Source organism: Hemiscyllium ocellatum, chromosome 39 (genome assembly GCF_020745735.1).
Source record: "Hemiscyllium ocellatum isolate sHemOce1 chromosome 39, sHemOce1.pat.X.cur, whole genome shotgun sequence".
In the NCBI taxonomy this organism is placed as follows: Eukaryota; Metazoa; Chordata; class Chondrichthyes; order Orectolobiformes; family Hemiscylliidae; genus Hemiscyllium; species Hemiscyllium ocellatum.
Genome location: NC_083439.1, coordinates 21278732 through 21305896, shown reverse-complemented (window position 1 = coordinate 21305896; position 27165 = coordinate 21278732). Strand labels below are relative to the sequence as shown.

The following is a 27165-nucleotide window of genomic DNA, read 5'->3' as shown; positions in this document are numbered from 1 at the left end:
TTATAATTACTTCTAAAGAAGGTGTTTGAAGAAATGCATAGTGACTTAATGAGAAAAGTCCAAAATAAAGCTATAGATTCATGAAAATACATAAAAGGTCTGGCAGTATTTCTGGTTCTCCAATGATAGATGATCCCAAATGTGCTGACTGTCTCTAGATTTGGAGGTGCCAGTGTTGGACTGGGTGGACAAGGTTGACAGGTTTACTTGATGAAGAAGTAGCACTTTGAAAGCTAGTGCTTCTAAATAAACCTGTTGGACTATAACCTGGTGTTGTGTGATTTTTAACTTTGACTATTTCTCAAATTTTCTGAATTTATTGAACATGAATGAGAAGAGCTTTGGTAAAGACTCCGATAAAAACTCAGGATTCATTGTTGTTACTTTACTCACCTGTAACTGGGTTTTTTGGTCATTTTCTCAAATGTTCTTGGTGCAAATGACAATGATTATGTTCATAAGTATTTTATGTTGGGAAATTGGATTGAGGTGTTGTGAATGACAATTATGTTGTGTTGCAAAGCTGCTCCCTTTCTCTCTTTTTATGCATTCTTTTCCATCGAAATTTTGTGACACAGAGCACCAATGTGGACCAGCACATAAAAGTGTATGTGATTAACACTTACTGAATCCATAATAATGCGAACTTGCTGCTATTACAGTGAGTAAAACTCATTCAGAAATGTTAGTCAGTCCAACGCTGAGATGCAAACTAGGCTTTAATGTTGCAGAAGAGCTTTTGTGAGTCTTGTAATGTCAAGCTACACACTGTATTGAAGATCTTAAGTAACTCAAGGTAGCCAGATTGCATGTTGAAATCGCAATTAGTCATTGTTGAAAAAAAGGGCTGGACTCACAAACTTTCCATTCATGACAAATTCGTTGTTGTTTGTCAGCAGTCTAAACTGCCAGTGAATTGGTTTTATGCCTTACTGAAATCTCCAATTTTATTTGTAAGTTATTGATATATATTTATATACACTGCCTCCAATCTTGAAATTTCATTGGATTTCAGTATGCTGAGCAATTCCATTGTCAATTTCAATACAGTCATAGTGTTGTGTGATTTTTAACTTTGTGCACCCCAGTCCAACACCGACACCTCCAAGTCATAGAGTTATACAACATGGAAACAGACCTTCAATCTACTCATCCATGCTGACCAGATATCCTAAACTGATCTCATCCCATTTGCCAGAATTTGGTCCATAGCCATGTAGGTGATTCTGAATCATCTACCCATCCAAATGCCTTTAAATGTTGTAATTGTACCCAACTCCGCCACTTCCTCTGGCAGCTCATTCCATACATGCACCACCACCTAAGAGAAAAAAATGCCCCTCCAATCCCTTTTAAATTTTTCCCCTCTCACCTTAAATCTAAGTCCTCTAGTTTTGGATTCCCCTACCCTGGGAACAAGACCATTGGCTATTCAGCCTATCCATGCCCTCATGATTTTATAAAGGGTCACCCTCTATAAGGTCAGCCTTTGGTCTCCAATGCTCCAGGCAAAAAAAAGCCCCAGCCTATCCAACCTCTCCTTATAGCTCAAATCCTCCAATCCTGGCAATATCCTTGGAAATCTTTGCCAAACTATTTCAAGTTTAACAAAATCTTTCTAGCAGCAAACCAGAACTGAACGTAGTATTCTAAACATCATGTATAGCCCCAACATGACATCCCAACTCCTACATTCAATGCACTGACCAAAGAAGGCAAACATGACAAATATTTCCTTCATCACCCTGTCTACCTGCGACACCACTTTGAAGGAACTATGCACCTGCACCTGTAGGTCTCTTTGTTAGGAAACTCACCCCACAGTCCTACCATTATCTGTGCAAATCCTGCCCTGATTTTCCTTCCCAGAATGCAACACCTCACATTTATCAAAATTAATATCCATCAGCCACTCCTCAGTCCATTGGCCCACCTGATCAAGGTCCTGCTGTACTATTAAGATAAACTTCTTCACTGTCCACTACACCACCAATTTTGGTGTCATCTGCAAACTTACTAGCTATACTGAAGTAACTCCACAGAGGCTGGTATCCCTGTCACCCATTCACCCTTTATTTATAGGTGCAAAGTCATTGACACTGATCCAATTTTCTCAGAGTCAGCTCTCAGGGTGAACAGAATCTCTGACACTCCTGTCAGCCAGAGTTCCCCGATTGGACAAGATTAATATCCCCAAGTAGGGAACTCATATTCTCTGAGGACCACCTGGATGGCCTCCTTACAATCACTACCTCCCTCCCTCTCTGAGTCTGAGGATGTAGGCCATTTTCTTTGTCGCCCCTCCTGGGTCAGGTTCCTTGAACTCTGCGTCTGATATGGGTGGCGTGTAATGCACCATAGCTCGCTTCTTGCACCTGGAATGTCTCAGAAGAAATTCATTCTCTTCTATATGCAGCAAGGACATTGAGGTGGCAACATGCACCATGTCAATCTCAAATTCTGGGGTACCTTCAGCATTTGAAAGACAGGGAGAACCCACGTGTTCTGGAACAGTCAAAAAGGTTGTTGAGGAGCCAGGCACATTTCTTTCCCACACAGTTTGTGAGTTTGCAGCTTTCATATGGTTCACATGTTTGTTCAGGAACGTCGCACCTACCCAAACTTTATACGTCACTGGACCATGCCTCTTAACCATGCAGGGTCATTCCCATGGCTAAACTTTATCCCCTTAAATAAACTCTCTCTTGCTTAGTGGAGACTCATTTCCAGCATTGTCATTCCTGATGCCATTTCACCTTCTCCCACCCAGGTCTGAGGAGATCAGTTTTAACCTGGTACAGAGTATTCTCCCTGTTAGTAACTCTGCTAGAACTATCCTTGTAGTTGCATGAAGTATGGTCCTATAATCAAACAGGAACTGGGACAGGTTGATAACTAGCAAAGCTATAAGCTGTTGTTTTAAGCCTAGTTTCAAAGTTTCAACTGCTCTTTCTGCCAGACCATTGGATGATGGAAGGTATAGAGCTGTCCTGATATGACGAACAGTAGGAAATATTCAAATTCCCTGCAAGTAAACAATAATCCATTTTCTGTGACCAAACTTCCAGGAGTGCGTGTATTGCAAAGGATGAGTATAGTTTTTCTATCATTGTCCTCATTTTTAACAAATGAATCTGTGCATATCCAGCTACTGAGTTGGCGTCCACAATGACTACAAACATTGAGCCCACAAAAGAACCTGCATAATCGATGTATAACCAAGTCCAGGGTTTACCAGATTATTCCCATGAATTTAAGGAAGCTGTCCGTGTTGGGACTCTGGGCACTGCATTACCAACTGTGTCTGTATCCAATCCTGATCACCAGACGTAATTTCTCACCAGCATCTTTATTTTGGAACTCCCTAGATGACCCTGGTGGAGTTCAGCCAGTAACTGGCAGCAACCTTTGCTTGGGACAAACACTCTTATTCCCCATGAAAATATGCCATCCTTTACTGTGTTCTGCTCCGTTGAGATCTAAAAAGATATCAATTCTGGTTGTGATGAGTCTTTGGTTTTCCCCATCACCACTCACTGTTTCAGTTTTGCCAGGATTGGATCTTTCTGCACCCAAAGTCTAAGTATGTCCAGAAACTTTCAAACCATTATGGACTCTCCCAGTGGCAGTACCAATGGTGGTGTATCTGTCAACGGGAGGGAGTTCAATGCATCCACATTTGCTACCTGGCCCCACAGAAAGTGTTCCAACTTGTAATTATAGATACTCAGTATTAGAGACCATCGCTGAATTCTATCCAAAGCTATGGATGACAATGCCTTGTCCTCTTTAAGTACACCTAGCAGGACTTTGTGATCCGTTATTATTATAAATTTAGGTCCACAAAGGTGTTGGTGGAACTTGCTGACTCCCAATATGAGTACCAAAATTTCCTTCTCTATCAGGGTGTATTTATGCGTTACTGCATCAGCCAAAATCCTGGATGCATATGCTGCTGGGCGTTCCTCTCCATTGGGTCACCTATGAGCTAATACTATTCCGATGCTGTCCTTGCAGGTATGTAGACAGGCAGGAGGTTGGAAGAACACAGCAAGCCAGGCAGCATCAGGAGGTGGAAAAGTCGACGCTTCGAGTGTAACCCTTTTTCTTGGAGACATAGCATTTCAATACCAGATGTTGCTTGAGATCTTAGCAACACCTTACAGTCTGATAACTGTTTCTTCACTTCCCTGAGGGTTATGGCTTGGCTATGCGACCATTTCCATGGCTGACCCTTTTTAAAGAGTTGATGCAAAGGTGCCAGGATGGAGACCAGGTTGTGTATGAACTTTCCATCATAGTTGACTAGCCCAAAGAAAGACCTAAGTCTGGTACAAATGCGATGACCTACACTTTATCTTCCAATAGGTTATTGTTGACTCTGTAGCCCAAGTAGTCACTTGAGTTGACTGGAACACACATTTCTCCTTTCTAAGACAGATGCTCATCTGGAAGAAATGTCTAAGGACTATGTCCAAGTTCTCAAAACACTCCTTAATGGTCTTCCCTTTTATCAGAACATTATCCATATAAGTGGTGATCTGGGGTACATCTTGTAAATGTCCTCTCTTGACTACTGAAAAATTGCACAGATTGACGATACTCCAGGTAGCAGTCTTGTACATTGGTACAAACACTTATGGGTATTAATTGTAGCATACTTCTGGGAATCCTCCTCTAACCACAAGTGCAGCTATGCATGGCTCATATCCAGTTTCATGAAGACCATCGCCACATCAAACCGCCCAGCCCCCCCTTACACACACACACACACAACTTTGCCTATAAATCATCTATCCAAAGGATTATCCAGCTGCAAAAAATGGTTTACCATTTGTTTAAAATCCCCATAAAGGCAGACTGACCAGTCGGGTTTCATAATTGGTACAACAGGTGCTGCCCATTCTGCAAGCTGTACTGGTCTGATGATGCTTTTCATATGGCTTGATACCACTCTTGAGATTCACTTGATCCCAGCTGTCTATGACATATGCCTCTTTCTTTTTCTTGACCATAGTCTTAATTTCTCTAGTCACCCAGCATTCCCTACACCTATCAGTCTTGCCCTTCACACTAATCAAAGCATACATCGCTGAACTCTTATCTAATTTTTTAAAGCCTTCCACTTTACAAACATCCCCTTACCTGCAAATAGCCTCTCTCAATGAACAGTTGAAAGTTCTTGCCTCAAATCATGAAAATTGCCCTTACTCCAATTCAGAACTTTAATTTTTAGATCAGATCTATCCTATGTTAAAACTAATAAAACTATGATCACTGGCACCAAAGCGCTCCCCCGCTGAAATTTCAGTCACTTGCCCTGCCTTATTTCTCAAGAGAAGGTTAGGTTTTGCTCCTTCTCGAGAAGGTACATCCACATACTGAAACATGACGTTTTCTTGGACATGCTTAACAAATTCCTCTCCATCCAAGGCCATAACACTATGGCAGCTCTGGTCTATGTTTGGAAAGTTAAAATTCTGTACCATCACAACACTATTATTCATAAAATATTTGAGATCTTCTTACTAATTTGCTTCTCAATTTCCCACTGACTATTTTGGAGCTTATAATATAATCTCAATAAGATGATCATCCCTTTTCTACTTCTCAGTTCCATCCATTTCACTTAACTGGACATTCTCCCAGGAAAACCTCCCTAAGTACAACATTGTGCTATCCTGAACCAAAAATGCCACTTACACTCCTCTCCTGCCCTCCTTTCTATCATTCCTGTGGTATCTATACTATAGAACATTGAGCTGCCAGTCTTGCCCTTCCCTGAGCCACATTTCTGTAGTAGCTATGATATTCAAATCCCATGTTCCCAACCATATGTGTTACCTGTCAGGACTCTTGCAGTGAAATACAGTTTATTTTATCAGTCATACCTCATTCCTTGCTTTAGGCTTGCCTGTCTTGACTATTTAACTTGCTCCTCTCTCGACCTTACCAGCCTGAGACTGATCTCTTTTCCCACTATCTCTTGCCACCATCACCACCACCACTACCACCTGCCCCCACAACCACGGCCTACTAGTTTAAACGCTCTTATGTTGCACGAGTGAATCTCCCCACCAGAATATTGGTCCCCTTCCAATTCAGGTGCAACTCATCCTTCTTATACCGGTTATTTCTACCTCAATGATTCAAAAATGTGAATCCCTGCCCCCGCACCAGCTTCTCAGCCATGCATTCATCTGCGTTATCCTCCAATTTCTCCTCTCACTAGCACATGGTACCAGGAATAATCCAGATATTATTACCATTGAGGACCTACTTTTTAACCTCCTGCCTAATTTCCTATATTCTCCCTGCACGAATCTCGTCCCTCTCTCTTCCTATGTCATTGGTACGAACATGTACAATGACCTTCTACTGGTCACTCTCCCCATTGACTATGTTCTATACCCTCTCCAAGACATCCTTGAGCCTGGCACCTGGGAGGCAACACATTAATAACCCAGACAATTCTAAACTTATAATAATTGGCAGAAGTTATGGTGAAACATGTCATTTTTGAATATTGTTGCCAAAAGACACATGTTGTTGAAGCTTTCAGGATATTCACAAGAATAACAAAATAAAGGGGAACAATATTTTGTACTGCATGAGAAGAAAGTGCTGATTGTTTGGCAAGTGAATTATGATTGCTAGCAGTGTTGCCATGGAGAGGAGTACAAAATGAAAAGCTTCAACAAAATATGTCTTCATTTTGACAATACTCAAGTTTTGTACCACCAAGTGTTCATAGCTGTAACAAAATTGATTGGTTAGATTTCAAAACCTGTTCAGAAACAGCAACAATAATAGTTCTTACACAAATAAAAATGTGCAACTCTTCAAAAAGATAAAATGGGTCACAGTGTCTGAAATATTATTTTTGTAGACTTCAAAACTGCATTAGTAATGATTATTCTGTATTTGTAGAAAAGAATGCAAATCATTTGAGCTAATGCAGTATACTGGTTCAGGAAGTGAATACTCCAATTATGTACCTACTCCAATAGGTGAGATAATATTTTTCTGAAACATGACACAGATTTAGGAATTCTTAGCATTGCGATATTCATGAAAGAAATCATAATTTTCATTGTGTTAGATAACTTTGCAGTTGTATTCAGATATATCAATTTTGAAAGACTGAACTGGTACAGCTTTTGAGGTATCTGATACAATACATCTATTACAATATTCAAAGATGAATACTTTTTAAAAATAACCTTGATTGCATGTTTATTCTTGCATACTTTTAAAACTATATTTGACTCCAGATAAACAATGTTGTACACTCACAAAATCTACATATGGAATAAAAGTCAGATACTGGACTTTTTTAAAAACAATATCAAAATTAAATTCTTCAGAACTGCTAACATGACATTTCAAAAATATATAGACAACTCACTGGTTAAACATTTGCTTGTGACAAAATCTTAGGTCCACTGGAAAGTTGCAAAAACCGGCTATGTTCTGTACCATTAGTTTTTCTGAAGCTTAGGAGACAATTTATGTTTTTCATCATTCAGAAATCAGATACTGTAAGTCAGACTAATGTTTTTGATATTGTTATTTATTTGGAATCATAGCAACATGGCACCAATGTTCCTCCGAACTTTGGATAAATTAGATTTGTATCTATTCTATTGTACAAAATCAACCAAATCAAAAAAAAATGCAGCACAGTGGCTCAGTGGTTCACCCTACCACACAGCACTAGACACCTGGGTTCAATTCCACCTCAGGCAACTGGCTGTGTGGAATATGCACGTTCACACTGTGTCTGTGAGAACGGTTTTTGCCAGGTGCTCTGGCTTCTTTCCACAATCCAATGATGTGAAGGTTAGGTGGATTGGCTATGTTAAATTACTTTGGAGTATCTAGGGATGTTTGAACTAGGTGGTTTGGCCTTGATAAATTGGGGTTATAGGGATGAGGTGTGATGCGGTTTGGACAGTTGGTGCAGACTCTATGGGTCACTGCATCTATACTGCAGGGATTCTGTGAAAATCACACAGAAGTTAGAAATCTAAAATAAAACCAGGAATGATGTATATATTGAGCAGGTCTGAGAATATCTATGAAGTGTTACCTAGAAAAACAGATGACTTTTACCATTTCTTAATTTATCTAAAATGACTTATTCATCAAAATTACATTCGTAAGTTAAGGTTTATTGTGGGAGAAAGTGAGGACTGCAGATGCTGAAGATCAGAGCTGAAAATGTGTTGCTGGAAAAGCGCAGCAGGTCAGGCAGCATCCAAGGAGGAAGAGAGTCGACGTTTCGGGCATGAGCCCTTCTTCAGGAAGATTCAGGAAGATTTCAGCTAAGGTTTATTATGCCCATGAAAACATACAACCAATTCGCTGCCTCAAATTTGTGTCAAATATTTAAAATAGACGGTTTTACAATCCTGCTCCAATAATAAAGGAAGGAATTCCATAATCATTTATCGAACATACAGCTACTGTATGCATGGCATAATTCCACAGATTCCAGAAATCAATAAATATTTTTACTATAACTTACCAATCAGTATTTCAACTTTTCCATCAACTATTGTGAATTAAATGTTCACTGGTTTCTACAGATGACTTCATGTGTAAATGCCCATTTGGTGTGGGACTGAATCATCTTGATCAAAGCATCTCAGTTCCAAAGACCTTTTACTTATCTGTGCTGTTAGTTGATTGCAGACAAGTTAGGGTACCTGGATGGCCTCCATATTCCAAGGGAAGATGCTGGGGAATGAAACATAAAAAACAAAAAAAAAGTGGAACAGGAGTAAGCCTTTGGCCCTTCAAACCTGCACCATCATTCAACGAAATCACAACTAATCTATCCAGGCATCAACTCCTTTTTGTGCTAGCTCATAATTGCCTTTAAATACCTGGCAGTTTCAAATTCTAATCACTTCTTCTTTAGATACTTTGTGATCTAGCCTTCTCAACTCCCTGGGGTAGTGAATACCAGATGTTGATTACTCTCTGGGAGACTGCCTTTGCATCTCAGTTTTAAAGTATTGTCCCCTAAATCTTTAACTCTGTCTTTGAGTTTGATATTCACCCATTAGTGAAAATGTCTTCTCAATGTCTACCCTGTTAAGACCACTCAGGATTTGTATGATTTAACAAGATCAGTAAGGAAAGACAATGAAGCTCATCATTGCCAAGCATATTTGAAACAATTGAATACTTATAAGATTTTTCTTCAATTTTTTAAATAAAAATCGACACTAAATGTTGCAAGGTCAGCAATGAGCCCTTTGGAAAGTTAGTTAAAATGTGCCTTTCTCATAATCTTAAGATCTGTAGGTAGATGAAAATCAAAATAGAGAAATCATTACACAAAATGATAACAAACTTCTGACTCGAAAAGCAGTATTGATGGGAACAAGCAAGAGGTAAGAATACTTAGACCAGATGAATACAACAATGTAGACAAAACAATCTTTTTTCATTCATGTAATGTTCTACCATCATTACTCAAAGCGTTTGCTGCAATGTTTTATTACTTTTTGTTACTTTTCTCAGTTAGTTTCAAAGTTTTTTTCACTGAGTTATTGTAAACATTGTTGAATTTAGTTATTGGGATTTTAAAATGTTAAACACTAAACTATATAAAGAAACATTGCAAAATGTGTGATATAATTCATTTCAAAATGAGTTTTCTGAAATTACTTTTCATGCCATGCACCATTCCCCAGGCAGGAAGCTGTAAAGTGATCTGTTATCAGGTCATTGTCAATGCCATTCTTGAATCAGACACTAGGAGATGCATGACTGCAGTTTGGGATAACGTTCTTGATGTTTGCACTTCCTTGTTGGGAAGCATCAATCCTTTTATCAGCTCTCCAAATGGCATTGCTGAAAATGGAAAATTCATCATTTGGGACAGTGTGTACAAATTCTCATCCAAGTGCTCCATCACATATCCAAGCAGGTAATATTAGTAAGTTTTTTGATGTGCAGTGAAGGCATAAATCAAATTGCATTGTTATTAACATCCATCGATTTTAGTTTTTAGATAAAGAAGAACTGTTTATTGAAAAGGATGAAAAATGTTTTGAAGCTGCTCGTTTTCCACCTAAGCTGTACAGAAATTAAATTTCATCATTAATTGCTGTGATATTATCAAAAAGGAGAAATATTTCTATCCATGTTCAAAATTATTTTGAAGATGTTAAATACAATAATTTTTGTTCACAAAGATAAAAGGCAATGTTGACAGTGAAATTGCTGTTTCACTCACTACAAGAAATATAATGATAAGATATTTTTCACACAACAGTGAATGAATGGTGCAATTTTTCCACCTCTATATCATTATAAAAAACAAAATGGTTAATAATCATTGGCCAATGAAACAGGAAAGCTCAATTTGCTTGACCAAAGAGCAGATTTTAACCATATTCTCAGAAAAACAGACCTGACTGCACTGGTTAAAGTTACATACACCATCCATCTTAATCTGAATAAAAATGCAGTATGGTGCTAACCCTTACCGGAATGGTTTATAATTGATTTTGTTGAAGGTTTATACAGACATCTGCAAGAAGATAATTTTAATCCCCTTGATCTGGGCTGAATTTAAATCTGTGACAGCAAAAGAGGTGAAAGAAAGACTTCCACTTCCACTTACTTAGGGGACATTTAAGAGACTACTGGACATGCATATGGTCACAGAATTTTGAGGGTTCATACATGAGGATCAGTGGTCAGCACAACATCGTGGGCTGAAGGGCCTGTTCTGTGCTGTACTGTTCTGTGTTCTCTGTGTTCTACTTTAATGGCATTCCAAAATGCTTTACAACCCCTTACAAACTTTTGAAGTGCAGTTACTGTTCTCAAAGAAATATTTGCATTTTTGTAGCATTTTTCATGACCACATGTTCTAAAGTGCTTCACAGCTAGTGAAGTAATTTTGATGTTTAGACTTTGGCAATCTAGGCACTTTTAGAGTGGTGCTGGAAAAGCACAGCAGGTCAGGCAGCATCCAAGGAACAGGAAAATCGATAAAAGCAAAGCTTTGACAAAGGGTCAGTTAGACTCAAAACGTCAGCTCTTTTCTCTCCTTACAGATGCTGCCAGACCTGCTGAGATTTTTTGGCAGCATCTGTAAGAAGAGAAAAGAGCTGACGTTTTGAGTCTAACTGACCCTTTGTCAAAGCTTTGCTTTTATTGATTTTCCTGTTCCTTGGATGCTGCCTGACCTGCTGTGCTTTTCCAGCATTTTCTCTTTTGGCAGAAAAATTGATGTTTTGGGCACATTTTGCCTGAAATGTCGATTTTCCTGCTCTTCGGATGCTGCCCGACCTGCTGCGCTTTTCCAACACCACTCTAATCTTGACTCTAATCTCCAGCATCTGTCGTCCTCACTTTCGCCTAATCTCGGCACTTTGCCCACTGCAAGCTCCCAAAACAGCAAAGACCAGGTGACCCCTTTTCTCAACGTTCACTGAGGTTTAATTGTTGGCCAGGAGAGCAGAGATAGTTCTCCTGCTCTTCTGTGCAATAGTGTTATTTGATCTCTTACATCCAGTTGAGAGAGTATATGGTGCGTCAGTTTAACATCTCATCGAAAAGTAAGCATCCCTGACAGTATTGTGCTTACCCTGTACTGAACTCATGTACCAGTTTTACGATATTTATATAATTCCAGAGAAAGGCAAAAACAATACACTTCCAAAATGTAGAAAATGTCATCATTAATTTGAAGACGGCAAAGCTTTCACAAACACCAACGTGATTAAGCACCAGAATTTGGTTGAATGATTCATTTGGGCGAGGATTGCACTGAAAAATCAGCTCAGATCGTGGTCTCAGTTCTCTGGAGTGAATCTTGAACCCACAACCGTTAACCTCAGAGGAACCATTGTTTTAACTGAACCGTGACTTCAATCTAAATCAATATATTTTTTAAAAAAAAGATGGTTACAATAGTTTTAACACATGAATGTTATCAAAAGCAACGAAACTCATCCTCACATCTTTTTGAAGATGGACAAATTAATTAATTGTCAATGTGCCTTTAAGAAAGCAACAAGCATTCAGAGGGCGCATGCCTACAATCACCAATCATAATTTCCTGCCAGATAATGGTCCTTTGTTTTCATTTATACATTAAGCAGGTACACTCTTGTCTGATGCAATACTGGGAAGAATAATTCAAAGCATTCTCAAGAAAAACATATAATTTTGTCCAAATTAGTAGAAGAAACTGAATTGATTGGAAGAAAATATAGTGTCCCTGCTGTTTATTCCTGCAGTTTGCAGCAACTTCTTCTGGAAGTTACTGAACCCCAGTTCGAATGGAACCTTTTCCGGCATGATATTCGTTTGAATGCATGTTTTTTAACAATTTTCCAGCCAACACATTGTGTTTTGTTGTGGTTGCAGCAAATGTCTAAGACGTTCTGGAGAGCTGGGAGGGCGAGGCTGCGCAGGCGCGGGTGCCGGCGCTGACGTCACGGGGAGGCTGGCGGTGTCATGGCGGCTGCCGGTCAGCGACTCGGAGCCTTTTCCATGTAAACAGCTCGACGGCTCGTCCTCTCCCTCCCCTTCCCCCTCCCCACCCCTCCCCCCTTCCTTGTTCCCCCCTCCCCCCCCCTGCCCCCACCCCTCCGCCGCGCACACCCCGCCTCATGGAATGTCATGACGGTGCCGAGCGGGGCGGCGCGGCCGTGGAGTTCGCCGGAGCCACGCCGAGCACCCAGGGCGAGGGCGATGGCGGCGGCGGGCGGCTGAAAGGCTCCTGCCGGCCTGGGGAGGCCGCCACCCCCGGCCCCACCCCCGCACCGAGTGCCGGGACACAACACCTGGGTGGAGAGGGGGAGAGTGAGAGGGTGCAGGACGCCGCCGCCACCGAGAAAGTGAGGGAAGAGGGAGAGCAGCGAAACTTGGTAAACAAGATGGGCGAGCTGTGCGCCGAGGTTGAGAGTGGCTTAGCGAAAGGAACCCTGCCTGGCCTGCCACAGCAACCGCCCCCGCCGCAGACTGACGCTCAGATCCAGGACGAAGGCAGTCCCACAAAAACCCCTGAGGGTGACAAGAATCATAGTGCCAGTGACCAAAGCTTGCCCGGAGAATCGCAAAGCATCGACTCCCTGGAGTCATTTTCCAATCTGAACTCCTGCCCGAGCTCTGACTTGAACAGTGAAGGGGCTGAAGACCGGGCTCTGGCTCTTGCTTTGCAGACTGAAGAGTATAATGGCAAGGATGGTATTGCCAAACCATCAAGTTCGAAGGAGAGGTTCCCCGGACAGTCAGTCTATCACATTAAATGGATCAAGTGGAAAACCGAAAACACGCCCATTATTACACAGAATGAAAATGGCCCTTGTCCATTGCTCGCAATTATGAACGTTCTTCTTTTAGAATGGAAGGTATATTTAGAAATATTAATAGCACCTAGATGTAAAGATTGTATTTTAGTATACAGTGATACCTATTCACTTGTAGCATACATTACTGTGCTTAGTAGAATGTGTTGGTTCTGGTCCACCTGCACTTGGATTTAAAGCAAAATAAATTTTACATTGACATTTCTGGACCTTGCCTTTCATTGTCTCTGTAAACACCATGCCACAATGCTCCCAGAGAAAGTATTCCTGGAGCTTGGAACCCGGACAAATTAAGGCAATGATGAGTGAACAGTATGGGTGATGACAAGTAATCAGATTTGGAGGAACTCTGTTCCTGAACCCAGCTAGCTCTCCTCCTGTAACATACTCCTTAACATTCATGTTTGCCACACTTCGTAACATTTTCTTTGGCTCAGAATCAAGTTTTGCCTGATTGTACCTCTGAATTAGTGAGATTTACATTGTTGAAAGGGTGATCAATCTGTTTTCATTGCATTATTCTTTCGTAAAAACTGATGTTTAAATACACATTTTTATTATAGATTAAACTTCCACCTATGATGGAAATTATAACAGCAGAACAGTTAATGGAATACTTAGGTAAGATTGTTTTTTTTGTTGTTAAGGGGATGTTTTCATTTGAAATGAAATCTTCATTTAAATTTTGTTTAGGTAATTAGTATGATACAACCTGTGACAGTCATTTGTATCCTTGTTGGTTTTCCTGTCTGTCATTTGAAAGATTGCAACCTGCTTGGCTTTATTGAATGCTAAATGGTACTTTTGTTTCTGACTTTCTTGCCAGCATTTTGTCATCTTGTGTGCCAAGAAATCCAGAACTGTTAACTGTAGGATCTTCTAGCAGAACAGAATACTGAACAAACTAAATAATGAGGCATGGTACATAACCCCCTCTTCCCCCACCCTCCCTCCCCCAAGGAAAATATAGAGATGTTGAACTGAATATTGAGGACAGGGTTGATATGGTTGTCAACAAGTATCATTTTTAAGTGTTCCTCTGTAACTGAATCATAGCTGTTGAGTTGATGGCTCTTTCAGACAAGCCTATTTACCTTCTATCGATGGGATCAACTCCAGAGGATTTTGATTGAAAGTTTTAAGTTGCTAGAATATCTATAGTATTTCTCTGTAGCAAGGAGCAGATTGCATTGAGTGTTCTGGAATGCTACAGATTCCTTGATTGCAGCCATGAGTACCATTTATTAATTGACAAACTGTCATTTGATTTTGCTCTGCCAGCTTTGGTAACATGATTTAGATTAGTTTACTTACAATGTGGAAACAAGCCCTTCCGCATAACAACTCCACACTGACCCTCTGAAGAGCAACCCACCCAGACCCATTCCCCTACATTTACCCTGACTCATGCACCTAACACCACAGGCAATTTAGCATGGCCAATTCACCTAATCTGCTCAACTTTGGACTGTGTGAGGAAACCCACGCAGACACTGGGAGAATGTGCAAACTCCACACAGGCAGTTGCCTGAGTCGGGAATTGAACCCGGACCCCTGGCGCTGTTAGGCAGCAGTGCTATCCACTGAGCCACCATGCTGCCCCGTAAAATCTACAATGCAGTTCCATCATGTGCCGTGGCAGGATTCGAACCCAGTTCTCTAGAACATTATCTGGGTTAACAATCCAGTGATAATACCATGAGGCCATGGTCTCCCTTATATTACATGATTGGACATTTCACATCTTTGTTCCTCATTGTATTATTTCATCTTTTGGCTCTGATCTAGCAGTAGTTCTGGAACCCAGAAATAGAAAATGTCTTGTTTCTTATCCCTAATATCATGTGCTTTGAACTTTAAAGCCTCAGTTTTTAGTCAATGGTGAAGCAATGTTGCATGCCTCTGACCTTCTGCGAAAGCTGCCCACAAAGCTCTACTTATCTTAGGAACACTACTCTGAAAACATCGACTTGAAAATTTGGAACCAAGTCAACAGAACCTGGCAGAGCAAAATCAAACCAGCAGATTCTGTCAAAAATTCACTCAGATTGTAACTAATAAATCTGTAGCACTCCAAGGCACCAAATGTAATCTGTCTCTTGCCAATGAGAAATACTACAAACACAAATAGAAATATAGTTCTAATAATTAAAATCTTTTTGAAGTTGTCTGGTGTTTGTCCCATTTGTTCGAGGTGTATAGACTAGTCTGAAAGAGGCAACTATTGTTGCGATTCAGTTATTGAAGTTATCTTGGATGATTACCTGGAAAGCAGTGTGCTGATTATTGTTCACCTCTTAATACAGTTTTGCAGGGTGAAATAAATGATTGGGAATGCACAGAGGATAAAGATAGAAACTGAAACATCATAAACGTGCCTTTTCAAAAAGAAATGGCAACATTTTTTATCGTTGTGGAGAAATTTTACATTGCACAACTGTATGATTACCTTTTCTGGGCTAGAGAGTTGGTTTCAAATTATTCTGAATTTGAAATGCTGGTAAAAGCCCAGTTACACCAGTATAATTGTTTCAAGTGTTTTACAGTGAAACTGATAGCCCAGAAGAACAATTCTAATTGCTTTCTAATTGCATTCTGTGGAGTCTTCCATAGCATATCCTTTGGAAAAGTGCCAAATTATGGGTTTCAATGGAATAATGCTGATAGTTCTGTCTGATTGCTATTACAAAATCCTTGCATTCATTTAGTAAGCCTCATGTTCATTGTGCATTTTGAGACTGTGTTGTGATCTTTAATTGTGTTGATAGATATTAACGATCATTCACTATCAAAATAGTGGATAATGCAATATTCATTATTGTTTTAGAGAAATTTGTGATAAGATAAATCGCAAAAAATTATTTAAAAGCCAGCATGACATAGCATGTAATATTCAGTTGAATGAAACAATCAAGACCTATTAGTTTTGAAGAAGATATGGAAAACTAATGTATAAAATTTTAGCATTTCAAAGAAAACAACAAACGAAGTTGGGTTGTTTTTACTTTGGTTCTGTGTGGTTAACATAACATGTTCTTTTCAAAGATCAGAGAAAAACCTATCAATAATGATCAGTCCGCTTAGATTGTGTAGAATCTTTTGAAGGATTTTTCATTGTCCTCAGACGCCATAATTTGTGATGGAGTTGAAAACCTTTCCATTGGTGGACTAGTAGTTTTTCATGTTTATAAATGTGTATAATTTAACAGATAAAATTTTGAAACAATCCGTATTAGTGAATAGCATTGTGAACTTTGTGCTAAGTTTTTGAGAACTGTGTATCTTATGTTAATTAGTGCTGCTGTTTATTGAAAAAGTCAGAAGCATTATTGAAACTATATAATGGTTGCCTTGTCACAGTAGGTGTGGCAGAGTTGGTGCTTTCTAGATGATAAATTAAAACGTTCTTGATATAATGGTGGAAAGCATTAGTCACTTGTAATTATTTGCAATCATTGTAGTACAGAATGCAGCCTGTTCTGGAACTTCAGTTTGCAATTCCACTTAGGTTTTTTTTCAGCATGTTAGAGTGCATGTATAGATCTTAAGAAACTCAAATGTACAGTAATCTGAGTCAGATGAAAGCTGCAAGTGTAGTGGAGTCTGAAGCCTATTAACAGTAGAGAAAGTCGCTGAAAATCGAAAGGGTGAATTTATTATAGAGTCTTTTTGTGCAGCTTTTCTTGCTTTGGACTGGGTGCAGAACGAAGTTGCTCAAAAAACTTCAAATAAATCTGTAGCGATCTGATTTGTCATTGTGCTGGTTGCTATTTTGTGAATGGAAAGCACCTTTGGTAAACGGTTTATTTACAACAGATCATTTTTTTTGTGGGCAGTATATTTTATGCATCATGTGACATTGGGAGTGATGTGTATCTTGTGTTAGCTTCTTGTGTATCTCCTGCCTTTCATGTTTCACAACATTTGGGGGTCTACAACTAATTTGCTACTAATGTCGAAGAAAGTAACATATAAAGGGCAAAGGTGGAAGTGGTTAATTGAGCACTTATCTAATGCACATTGATAACTTTTTAAAATGGGAATTGAAGTTATTGTTGAAAAAACAATATTTTAATACTGTTTGTAATTTTACTTTGCATTCATAGGTGACTACATTCTTGATGCAAAACCAAAAGAAATCAATGATGTTCAGAGATTAAACTATGAGCAGGTACAAATTTACTGATTTGTTGGTTGTATGCCTGAGGTCAATGAGGTCTTCGTGAAAGGAGAGACACAATCGGAAATCCACGTAGAACTGATGCTGTGAATGTTATTGATGTATGTTGATAATAAACTGATGAAGCATATGGAGTCATGAAAGTTATGCTTAAAGAACTCTTGGATCAAGAGAAACTTTGGATTTTGCTCTTTTGCAGTGAAGTGCTGAACAAGTTTTGATAAGGACGTTGCACTTGAATATTTTACCTAGAGGTACATTTGTGGAACACTCAAATTTAGGAAGGTTATGAGGTTATTTGAACATATTTTACTCTCAGGGCCCAAGAATTTGAAGTTCCTGATTTCTGAAATCCATTTTTATTTCCTATTCTACCCTTGGATCAATATAGAAATATCCATCCTGTCACTTTGGGTATCTTTCACGTGTGGCTAGTCTATTTTCTAGTTTAAAATAGCAATGCTTAGTTAAACTGCAATGAAAGAAGATGAACCTGCAGTATACTACTGAGCTGAATACTCTCGAAGATTGTCTTTTGGTGAGACTTAATTTTAATGCAAAATACTTTACTGTCAGAATAGATTGAATTGTGCATTTGGTCAGACAAAATATTTATTTGAGCACTTTGTGATTTATCTATAAATTACAAAGAAAACGGTTTTTCATGTTCTTTTTCTGACATACTCTATTCCAGTTGTTTCCAAAAAATTTCAACTGGATCATTAGGCGCATGGGACTGTTTGTTTCACATGGAGCTGCTGCAGCTGTTCATGTGGGAACCAAGCTGTGGATTGACTGTTGAAACTACACACAATTTGTGAAAGCCACAGTGAAGTTTTGGAGTAATGTATGCATCATATTTTTAAGTTGAAAACATGATTAATTTCACATATTCAGTGTTACTGGCACAGAACAAAAGGTTGCGGGGCTCCAGAAGGCATAAACTGGAAAGACAACTGACTTGATTCCAATGATTACTTCTCTAAAATGCATCTGTATAGGTAGGTGACAGGCTAGCTTGACTTTGGTTGTGATGATGTCCACAAAGATGAAGAATCAAAACTCTAGTTGATTGATATCCTTCAGGGCCCAGGAAACTGGAACCAATTTATGCAAATGTTGCTACTACAGCCTTGTAAAACAGTCTTCAAGCTTTTAAGTCAAATAGCCTGCCATTACACTCTGTCCAGTTACCTGTCATAGTTGTGAAGAAATGTTACTTAGATGCATTGAGCTGATAAGTTAAAATTGTATCTAGAAATAAGTTACTTTTTTCAAAGGGTTAATAAGTTAGCAAAAATGTAATTTTGCTCATAATGAAACTCTGGTTCCCATTGAAATTTTCCAAAAAGTTCAGGGAATCATACAGTACAGAAAAGGCCCATCTGCCCAAGGAGTCTGGACTGTTGAAATATCCTACTACTACACTAGTCCTGCTTCCCCACCCTAGGCCTATAGCCTTGAATGTTAGGACAATTCAAAAGCTCATCCAAATAATTTCAAAAGTTCGGATTTCCCGCCTCAACTACCCAGTCAGGCACTGTATTCCAGTACGCAAAAGTGAGGACTGCAGATGCTGGAAACCAGAATTTAGATCACAGTGGTGCTGGAAAAGTCATTCCTGATGAAGGGCGTTTGCCTGAAACGTCGATTTTCCTGCTACTCAGATGCAGCCTGACCTGTGCTTTTCCAGCATCACTCGGATCTAAACAACGTATTCAAGTTTCCACCACAGTCTGGGTGAAACAAGGTTTTCCTCAGACCCCCTCTGAACCTCCTGTCTTTCACCTTAAAATTATGTCCCTGTGTAATTGACCATTCAACTAAGGGGAATAGCTGCTTTTTATCTACCTTGTCCATGACCCTCGTTATCTTATCCACCTCAGTCAGGTCCCCCATCAACTTGCTGTGCTTCAAAGAAGGCATCCCAAACTTAATCACCCTCTTTTTACAGCTGAAATGCTCCATTCCAGGCAACTTCCTGGTGAATCTCCTTTGCACTCCTTCCAGTGTTGGATTTTCACAGTAAGACTAACAAAGGTAGTGCACGTTTCCTGTCTCCCACAGTCAAGTTCATTCATCTGGACAGTCTTCAACTCAACTCATCATGCTTTGTTTGGACTCGGTTGATCATTCGATTGCTGATCCTGGAATGCTTGCTCAGAAATATTGTTAATAGATTTCCAAATTCAGATAATGTTTCACTCTTTAAAAAGCACATCACCTGCCTACTCCACAAAAAGTCCATTTTTACTTAAACATAAGAAATTGAAGTAAGAGTGAGCCATTAGGCCCTTCAAACCTGCTCCCACAATTCAACAAGACTGATCTTCCCCAACTTCAACTCCTTTTTTATGTCAGCTTATAATATAAGTCCCCAATATTCCACAAATAAATAATCTACCACCTTTTTTAAATGCTTGTAGTGATTTAGCCCCTCAACTCTTTGGGATAAGAATTCCAGACATTGACTATACTTTCGAAAAAGAAATGTCTTCACATCTCATACACGTTCAGTAATTTCCAGTTCAAGATGATGGCATAGGTCTCCTATGCTCAGGCCCATCCCCTCTAGCAGCTTTTTTTCCTTTTTATTTGTTTCTTTTTCTTGTCTCTTTTCTGTTTCTCACTCACTTCATCTTGGGTTCAAATGGCATTGGCAGGGCGAGAGCCCAGCTTGCGGATCTTGAGGGCCCTGGGCCAGCAGGCCTCGGGTGGGCCTACCGCAGGCATTGAACAGGTCCAGCATACAGGAGGGTGAACCACTACCTCCTTTTCTGGAGCCATCACACAACTTAGAATCAGTGGCTACTACATCAGCAGAGGCAAGGTAGGCCCAGCAGCAAAAGATGGTGTCTGTGGATTAGTGACTTTTGTTAGTTGGTCTGATGGTGGTGGGAAGGGCATCATGACAACATCGATGAGGTGGGCCCACTGGCGAGGGTTGCAACTGTGATGTTGGTGTTCCAGCGCAGGTGATGCTCGTGAAGTATCGCTCCAGAATCTTCTCTGTTTAAATTAAGTTGTTTTTGATTCTTCAAGATGCTAAGGAATAAAGGCCTAACCTATTTATATGTTCATGAACTGTCAATCCCTTCATCTCAGGAATCAGCTTATTGTTTTTTTTGTATTACCTCCAATACCAACATATGCTTTTTAAATAATCTGCCACTTGTTTGTTCCACCAGTTACCTGACTTCATATTTAATTACATTAAACTCCATTTGCCAAGTTTTTGCCCACTATCCCTTGGAGATTCCTTGTATGTTCAGTGCAACATGCCTTCCCACCTATTTCTGTATTGTTAGTTAATTTGGATATTTGGTTCTCCAAGTCATTAATCTAAATGGGAAATAGTGCCTTTCATGAGGTAGAAGGATTGATTCTCAGGGCACTCCACTATTTATTGTCTTTCAATCTGAAAAAGACCCCAATAATCCTGGCTCTCTGCATTCTGTTCATTGATTCTCAAATAATGTTGCTACGTTATCCCCAAAACGTGTGCTCCTACCTTGTGCAAGTTTTATTTGTCTTAATTGTTTTGATGATCTTGACTCACTCTTCGCAATTAACTTCACCGAGTTGAGCTTCATACACCGCATCTCCTCAGTCATCAGGCCGACTTTTATCTCTAAGATCCTTTGCCCATAGTTTTGTTACTTCGAAACTCATGTCAAAATTCTCTATTCTACTAAATATTTTCCATTTTCCCTAACTTAGTCATTCTGTATAATGCCTGCATTAATTTCCATTCCTCTTTTAATTTCATCCTTCTGACCTGCCACTGTTATTGGAAAGCATATATAATTAAAAGCAGGTTTCTTTATCAATTCATTTTGTGTTGCTGGCCAATATTTGTCTATCCATATTTATCCTGGAGGAGATGATGGTGAGCCACCTTTTTGACACTCTGAAGTCTTTCTGAAGTGCACCTATAATGCTGTTAGGACTATAATTCCAGGATTTTGACCCACCAACAATGAAGAAATGCAACATAGTTCCAAGTCAGAGTAGTGTGTGACTTAGAGAAACCTGTTGATAGTGGTCACATGGCAGCTGCAGCCTTTGTCCCTTTTTCAATTGTTGAGGTCATTTAGAAGATGCAGTCGTATAGTCTTTACTGTATTCTGTGGCTTCAATTGTTTCTTGATACACATTGAGTGAACTGAATTGGCTGAAGCCTGGCATCTGTGCTGGTTAACAACTGTTCAGCATCTCATTCCATCTCTACCCCTGCACCTTCCTCCAGTTTGTTACATTGCACACCCTTAAGTCATTTGAAACTGACCTGTCATACATGCTCTCTTGATTTTGTTGTTGCTTCGAAGAAACCGCTAAACATTTTCACCTTAAGTTCTGTTTCTAGTTGTTGCTCAATAAGATTTAACAGCATGCGATTTTCATCTGGCTTTGAGTCACATCTCCTAGTCTTTCCCCATTGGTTTCACTCTACATCAAATTGAAATGAAATCTTTGGAGACTGGACAAGTTGCATATCAAACACAAGATAGATGGAACAGGAAGGAGTTAGTATGTAAAGTTTGGCTTACCATAAATTTCTGTTAGTGTTTTGAGTTGATAGATATTGATTTCATTTATTTTTCATTCATCTTCATAAATTTTGGTAACAAAGTTGACGACTGTTTTACATCAATTAGAACTGATAATGTTTTAGATCACTGGGAGAAACAAATTGGTTTTTATTAATTAAAGGAAGAGAAGAAAGAACAGTAACTTTGTGAAAACCTGGTATGTTATCTTGTCATAGGTACTTCACACTTTGCCTTTTTGGGCAGGATATGACAGATTTTCACATCAATCTCATGTAAAATCTCATTGGTTCAGGTCAACTTGTTACTGTAAATGTATGTAGTGTGCAGCTTTGCATTTGTGAAGTAATCGTGTTCGTCTTGGGAGGAGGAGTGGCTCCAGTGAAATTTGATGTTTGTGATATGGTTAACGGAGAAAATATCATGCAGCGTTCCATATGGTATCTACCTCCTCGCATTTGGTGTTGCTGCAAGACAAGGGGCTGTAAAAGAACAAGTAAAATGAAAGGAATTCCAAGGTGTGGATAATTGTTGGAGCAAGCTGTGGTACATGCTTCCATTTAAGTCTGGTGGTGTGATACCTAGAATTTTTGTCCTTCCTACTTGGAAATAAATACCTCATGTATCTATATTCACAATTTGTTGATCTTTGAGTGTCAGGTTTCATTTGGTTGTGATATCTGAAACCGTGACACTGTCCAAAATTATATGTACTGATTTGCACATCACTGCATTGAGCAAGGTTTCAATTGGTTTGTTTTATTCCTTTTTATTTCAGTCTTGAACTTTTTGATATGCTTTTCAATCTTGTATTTTCCTTTTTGGTTTCTGAAACAGAACATGAGTGATGCAATGGCCATTTTACACAAGCTGCAGACAGGACTCGATGTAAATGTGAAGTTTACTGGTGTAAGAGTGTTCGAATATACACCCGAGTGCATAGTGTTTGATCTTCTTGATATTGCACTTTACCATGGATGGTTGGTTGATCCACAGGTAAGTTGAAATGTGCGTTGACAGTAATCTTAAACTAGGTCTCTACTCATTTGTTGCACATATTGCCCACTTATGTCTTGTCAGACCCTACTTTGTTTACCCAGTTAAGTGACTATGCAAGGAGTAGTGACGTTTTCCAGTCGATCTTCAGTACCTGGAGTTCGACACCTGAAAATGATGTGGCATGAGCTAAACATTTTGCCTCATGCCCCTTCTGAATTCAGACAGACGAGCATCCTCACGGATAAAGGAGCCAACCTTTAGGGTAGCTTGGGTAAAACATTGAGCTGGGACAGTGAAATTTAAGTGTCAGGTTATGTTTGATTCTGACTCCCTGCAACTTTGTGATTGGCAGTCAATTTGGTTATTCTTAATAATTTCTACAGCCTTCCTAGCAACTGTTTTTCAATATTGTATGTTGGGAAATGTGTATTGTTGCATTTAATCAAAAGCCTTTTGTTTTTGGCATTGGCTTTCATCTGAAGCCTTGTGGTGCCAGCTCAATAGTTTGAAGAAGTCAAATTACATTTCAAAGCTGTTGCTAGTTGAATCCCATTAAATAACAATTTCATTATGTTTCTTTAAGAAAAATTGCTGATGACTTGATGTGTTAAGTCTGTTGACTGGTCGGTTTAATTCCAACTGAGAGGGCAGCAAAGCAGAAAATTTAGCAGTAGCATTTCAAGATGAACTGGATGGTAATTGAAGATGAAAAATTTTGTGTTCAAACAAAATATGATTGTCTTGATGGCACAGCAAAGTTGAAGTGTTGGATAATAAACATGAGCATCTTAATCATTGTATCACAGGAACAGGTATTGAGCCTATTTCACCTGCCCCACAGTTTTGTCAGACCTGATCATGGCCTCCACTTTCCTGCTTGAACTCCTGAACCATGACTCCTTTGTCAATCAGTGAAAGTGGAGTCGCAGGTAGATAGGATAGTGAAGAGGGAATTTGGTATGCTTTCCTTTATTGGTCAGAGTATTGAGTATTGGAGTTGGGAAGTCATGTTGTGCTGTACAGGACTTTGATCAGGCCAATTTTGGAATATTGTGTGCAATTTTGATCTCCTTCCTGTCGGAAGAATGTTGTGAAACTTGAAGGGGTTCAGAAAAGATTTACAAGGATGTTGCCAGGGTTGGAGGATTTGAACTATTAGGAGAGGCTGAATAGGCTGGGGCCATTTTCCCTGGAGCATCGGAGACTGAGGGGTGACCTTATAGAGGTTTGTAAAATCATGAGGGGCATGGATAGTGTAAATAAACAAGGTCTTTTCCCTTGGGTGGGAGAGTCCAGAACTAGCGGGCATGGATTTAGGGTGAGAGGTGAAAGATGTAAAAGGGACCTCGTGGGAAACTTTTTCACACGAAGGGTGATGCGTGTATGCAGTGAGCTGTCAGAGGAACTGTTGGAGGCTGGCACAATTGCAGAATTTAAAAGGCATCTGGATGGGTATGTGAATAGCAAGGGTTTAGAGGGATATGGGCCAAGTGCTAGCAAATGGAATTAGGTCAGGATATCTGGTCAGCATGGATGAGTTGTACCACAGGCTGTGTTTCTGTGCTGTACATCTGACTCTAAATCTGTTGATTCAGTTTTGAATATAGTCAATGACCCAGCCTCCAGTAGTCACAAAAGAGAATTTTGAAGACAAAACAACACTCTTAGAAAGCAAAATCCTCCTCATCTCTGACTGAAAGGCGCAACCCTTTTATATATTTGCCCTAATTCTAGATGTCCCCCAGAAATTGAAACTTATGCAATGCCAAGCCCCCACAAAATCTTAAGATAATCTATCATTCTTCTAAATTGCAGTGACTACAACTACAGCCTGGTTAGTCTTTGATCATAAGAAAACGTGTTATTCCCAGGAATCAGCTTAGTGAATCATTGGGTGCATTCAGTATCTTAAGAAATTTTGCAAGATTATAACCAATGCATCGACTATCCCAACGCAGCCATTTCTTCTAAGACCCTAGAATGCTTGGGGTCAGTCAAAGGGGCATGTCAGTTTGTGGAACTCGATCCATTAGTTCTTCTCATACTTCAGTAATGATCGTGATTTTTCCAGCCTGCCTTTTGCCTCTGTGTTTTCTTGTTTCTCATGTATCTTTATTCACAACAGTGAACAACATACTTGTTCAAAGTCTCTGCCACTTCGATATTTTAATTCGTAATTCGCATGTCTCACTAAACGTGAATGCTTACTTTAGCTACTCTTTGCTTTTTTGATATATTTGTGGATATTTAATGACTTCTCATTCTTGTTAGTTTTGTCTTGCACTTCAATTTCTCCCTCATTTTTACGTTTGTAAAACTTTCTGAACTCTCTGACATCATTAATCATTACATTGTGTTTTTTTAATTTTGATTCATCTTAACATTCTTTGTGAACCATGACTGGTACACCCTTCTCAGAGTCTTTGTTTGTATACCACTTAAAGATATCTACCATGAACAATGTCTGGAATTGCTTCTCTATCATCTTAGCCTATAACCTACTTTTTTGTTTTGCTTTAACCGGTTCTTCAAACTCTTGTAATGGCCTTTATTTAAGTTCAAGACCCAAGTTTCAGCCTCACATTTCTCACCCTCAAATCAAATGTCAAATTCAATTATAGTCTTTTCCATGCGGTCGGGGAGTCCAGAACGAGAGGGCATAGGTTTAGTGTGAGAGGGGAAAGATATAAAACAGACCTAAGGGGCAACTTTCTCACACAGAGAGTGGTGCATGTATGGAATGAGCTGCCAGAGGAAGTGGTGGAGGCTGGTACAATTGCAGCATTTCAAAGGCATTTGGATGGGTATATGAATAGGAAGGATTTGGAGAGATATGGGCCGGGTGCTGGCAGGTTGGACTAAATTGGGTTGGGATGTCTGGTCAGCATGGACAAGCTGCACCGAAGGGTCTGTTTCCATGCTGTACATCTCTATGACTCTATGTAACTTCGGTATCCTTGATCTAGAAGTGTCCAAAGCTTGGAATTCAACTTAACAATGTGGAACTGAAGCTTCTTGAGCTGCAGACACTGCAGATGTTACTGTGGATGATGTGGGTTGTTAACAAATCCCCAACCTGTGTAGCTACAACACATCAGCCCTGCCATCTTAATTTTGTCTAATTAGTTAGGTCTCAACTTTTAAAAAATGCTCTGTGTTTATCTATAGTTACGTTACCAAGTGTAACATGTACCATAACATTGATATATAATGAAAGGAAACCAAAGTGCAAAAGTTGCACTTTCCTGTGATGTTGCAGTTAGGTTTTTTTCTCTCTGCAAGTGTGAGCACGCTCCTCTCCGCTGCCAATCAGGCTTATGTTTTCTCTCTCCCGTACTCCATATATAAGTTATAAATGCTTATGATGAAAGTGTCATTTAGGAGGTTTGCTAATCGATGGCGGCATGGCTCAGTGGGTTAGCATTGCTACCTCAACACCAGGTTCAATTCCAGACTTGAGTGACTACGTGGAATTTTCGCATTCTTCCCAAAGTCCAAAGATGTGTAGGTTAAGTGAATTGGCCATGCTAAATTGCCCATTGTGTCCAGGGATGTGCAGTCTGGGTGGGTTAACTGGGAAAAGTCGGGTTACACAGATGGGGGTGTAGGACTAAATGGGATGCTCTCCAGAGGTTTGGTGTGGACTTGATGGGCAAAATGGTCTGCTTCCGCATGATTCTAATCAATAAAGTTTGCCTTGTGCATACATGTTAAATTACAAAGAAAAGATCATATCAGTAGACTTCTTTTGTTGGTGGTTATGGGGAAATTGTTTTTTTGTGATGAACTTCAGGAAGTGAAAGTACACTTCTGATATTAGATGGATATATGTAATTATGTCTCGGCATTAGAATATCCCATCTTTCAGTCCCTTTGTCTGTTCCCTGTAAATTGAATAGTTTGCCATTTGACATAAGCTTTTGTAAAAATGCAAGAAGTATATGTCTTTGCAGTATGTACAGTAGTCTCCGCATCCTCAACAGTTTACTCTTCATGATACTGCAGATCTTTGCCTGTAATATAAAATGGGGTGTGGAGGCGAGAAATTGTGTTGCAAGTCTTAAATTTAATTTTCTGCTGATAATCCTGTTCC

At 39.5% G+C, this 27165-nt stretch overlaps 1 protein-coding gene across 2 annotated transcripts in view; it reads left to right on the top strand.

Moving 5' to 3' along the window:
• Positions 1 to 12452: 12452 nt before the first annotated feature.
• The window catches only part of mindy2 (MINDY lysine 48 deubiquitinase 2), a 59407-nt gene continuing 44694 nt past the window's right edge, over positions 12453 to 27165 (top strand). For both annotated transcript variants that reach the window (XM_060852962.1, XM_060852961.1), the window contains exons 1-4: positions 12453 to 13385; positions 13907 to 13964; positions 17450 to 17514; positions 22911 to 23069. In XM_060852962.1, coding sequence (XP_060708945.1) covers positions 12645 to 13385; positions 13907 to 13964; positions 17450 to 17514; positions 22911 to 23069 — 1023 coding nt within the window. In that variant the 5' untranslated portion in view covers positions 12453 to 12644. The remainder of the gene's footprint in view (positions 13386 to 13906; positions 13965 to 17449; positions 17515 to 22910; positions 23070 to 27165) is intronic.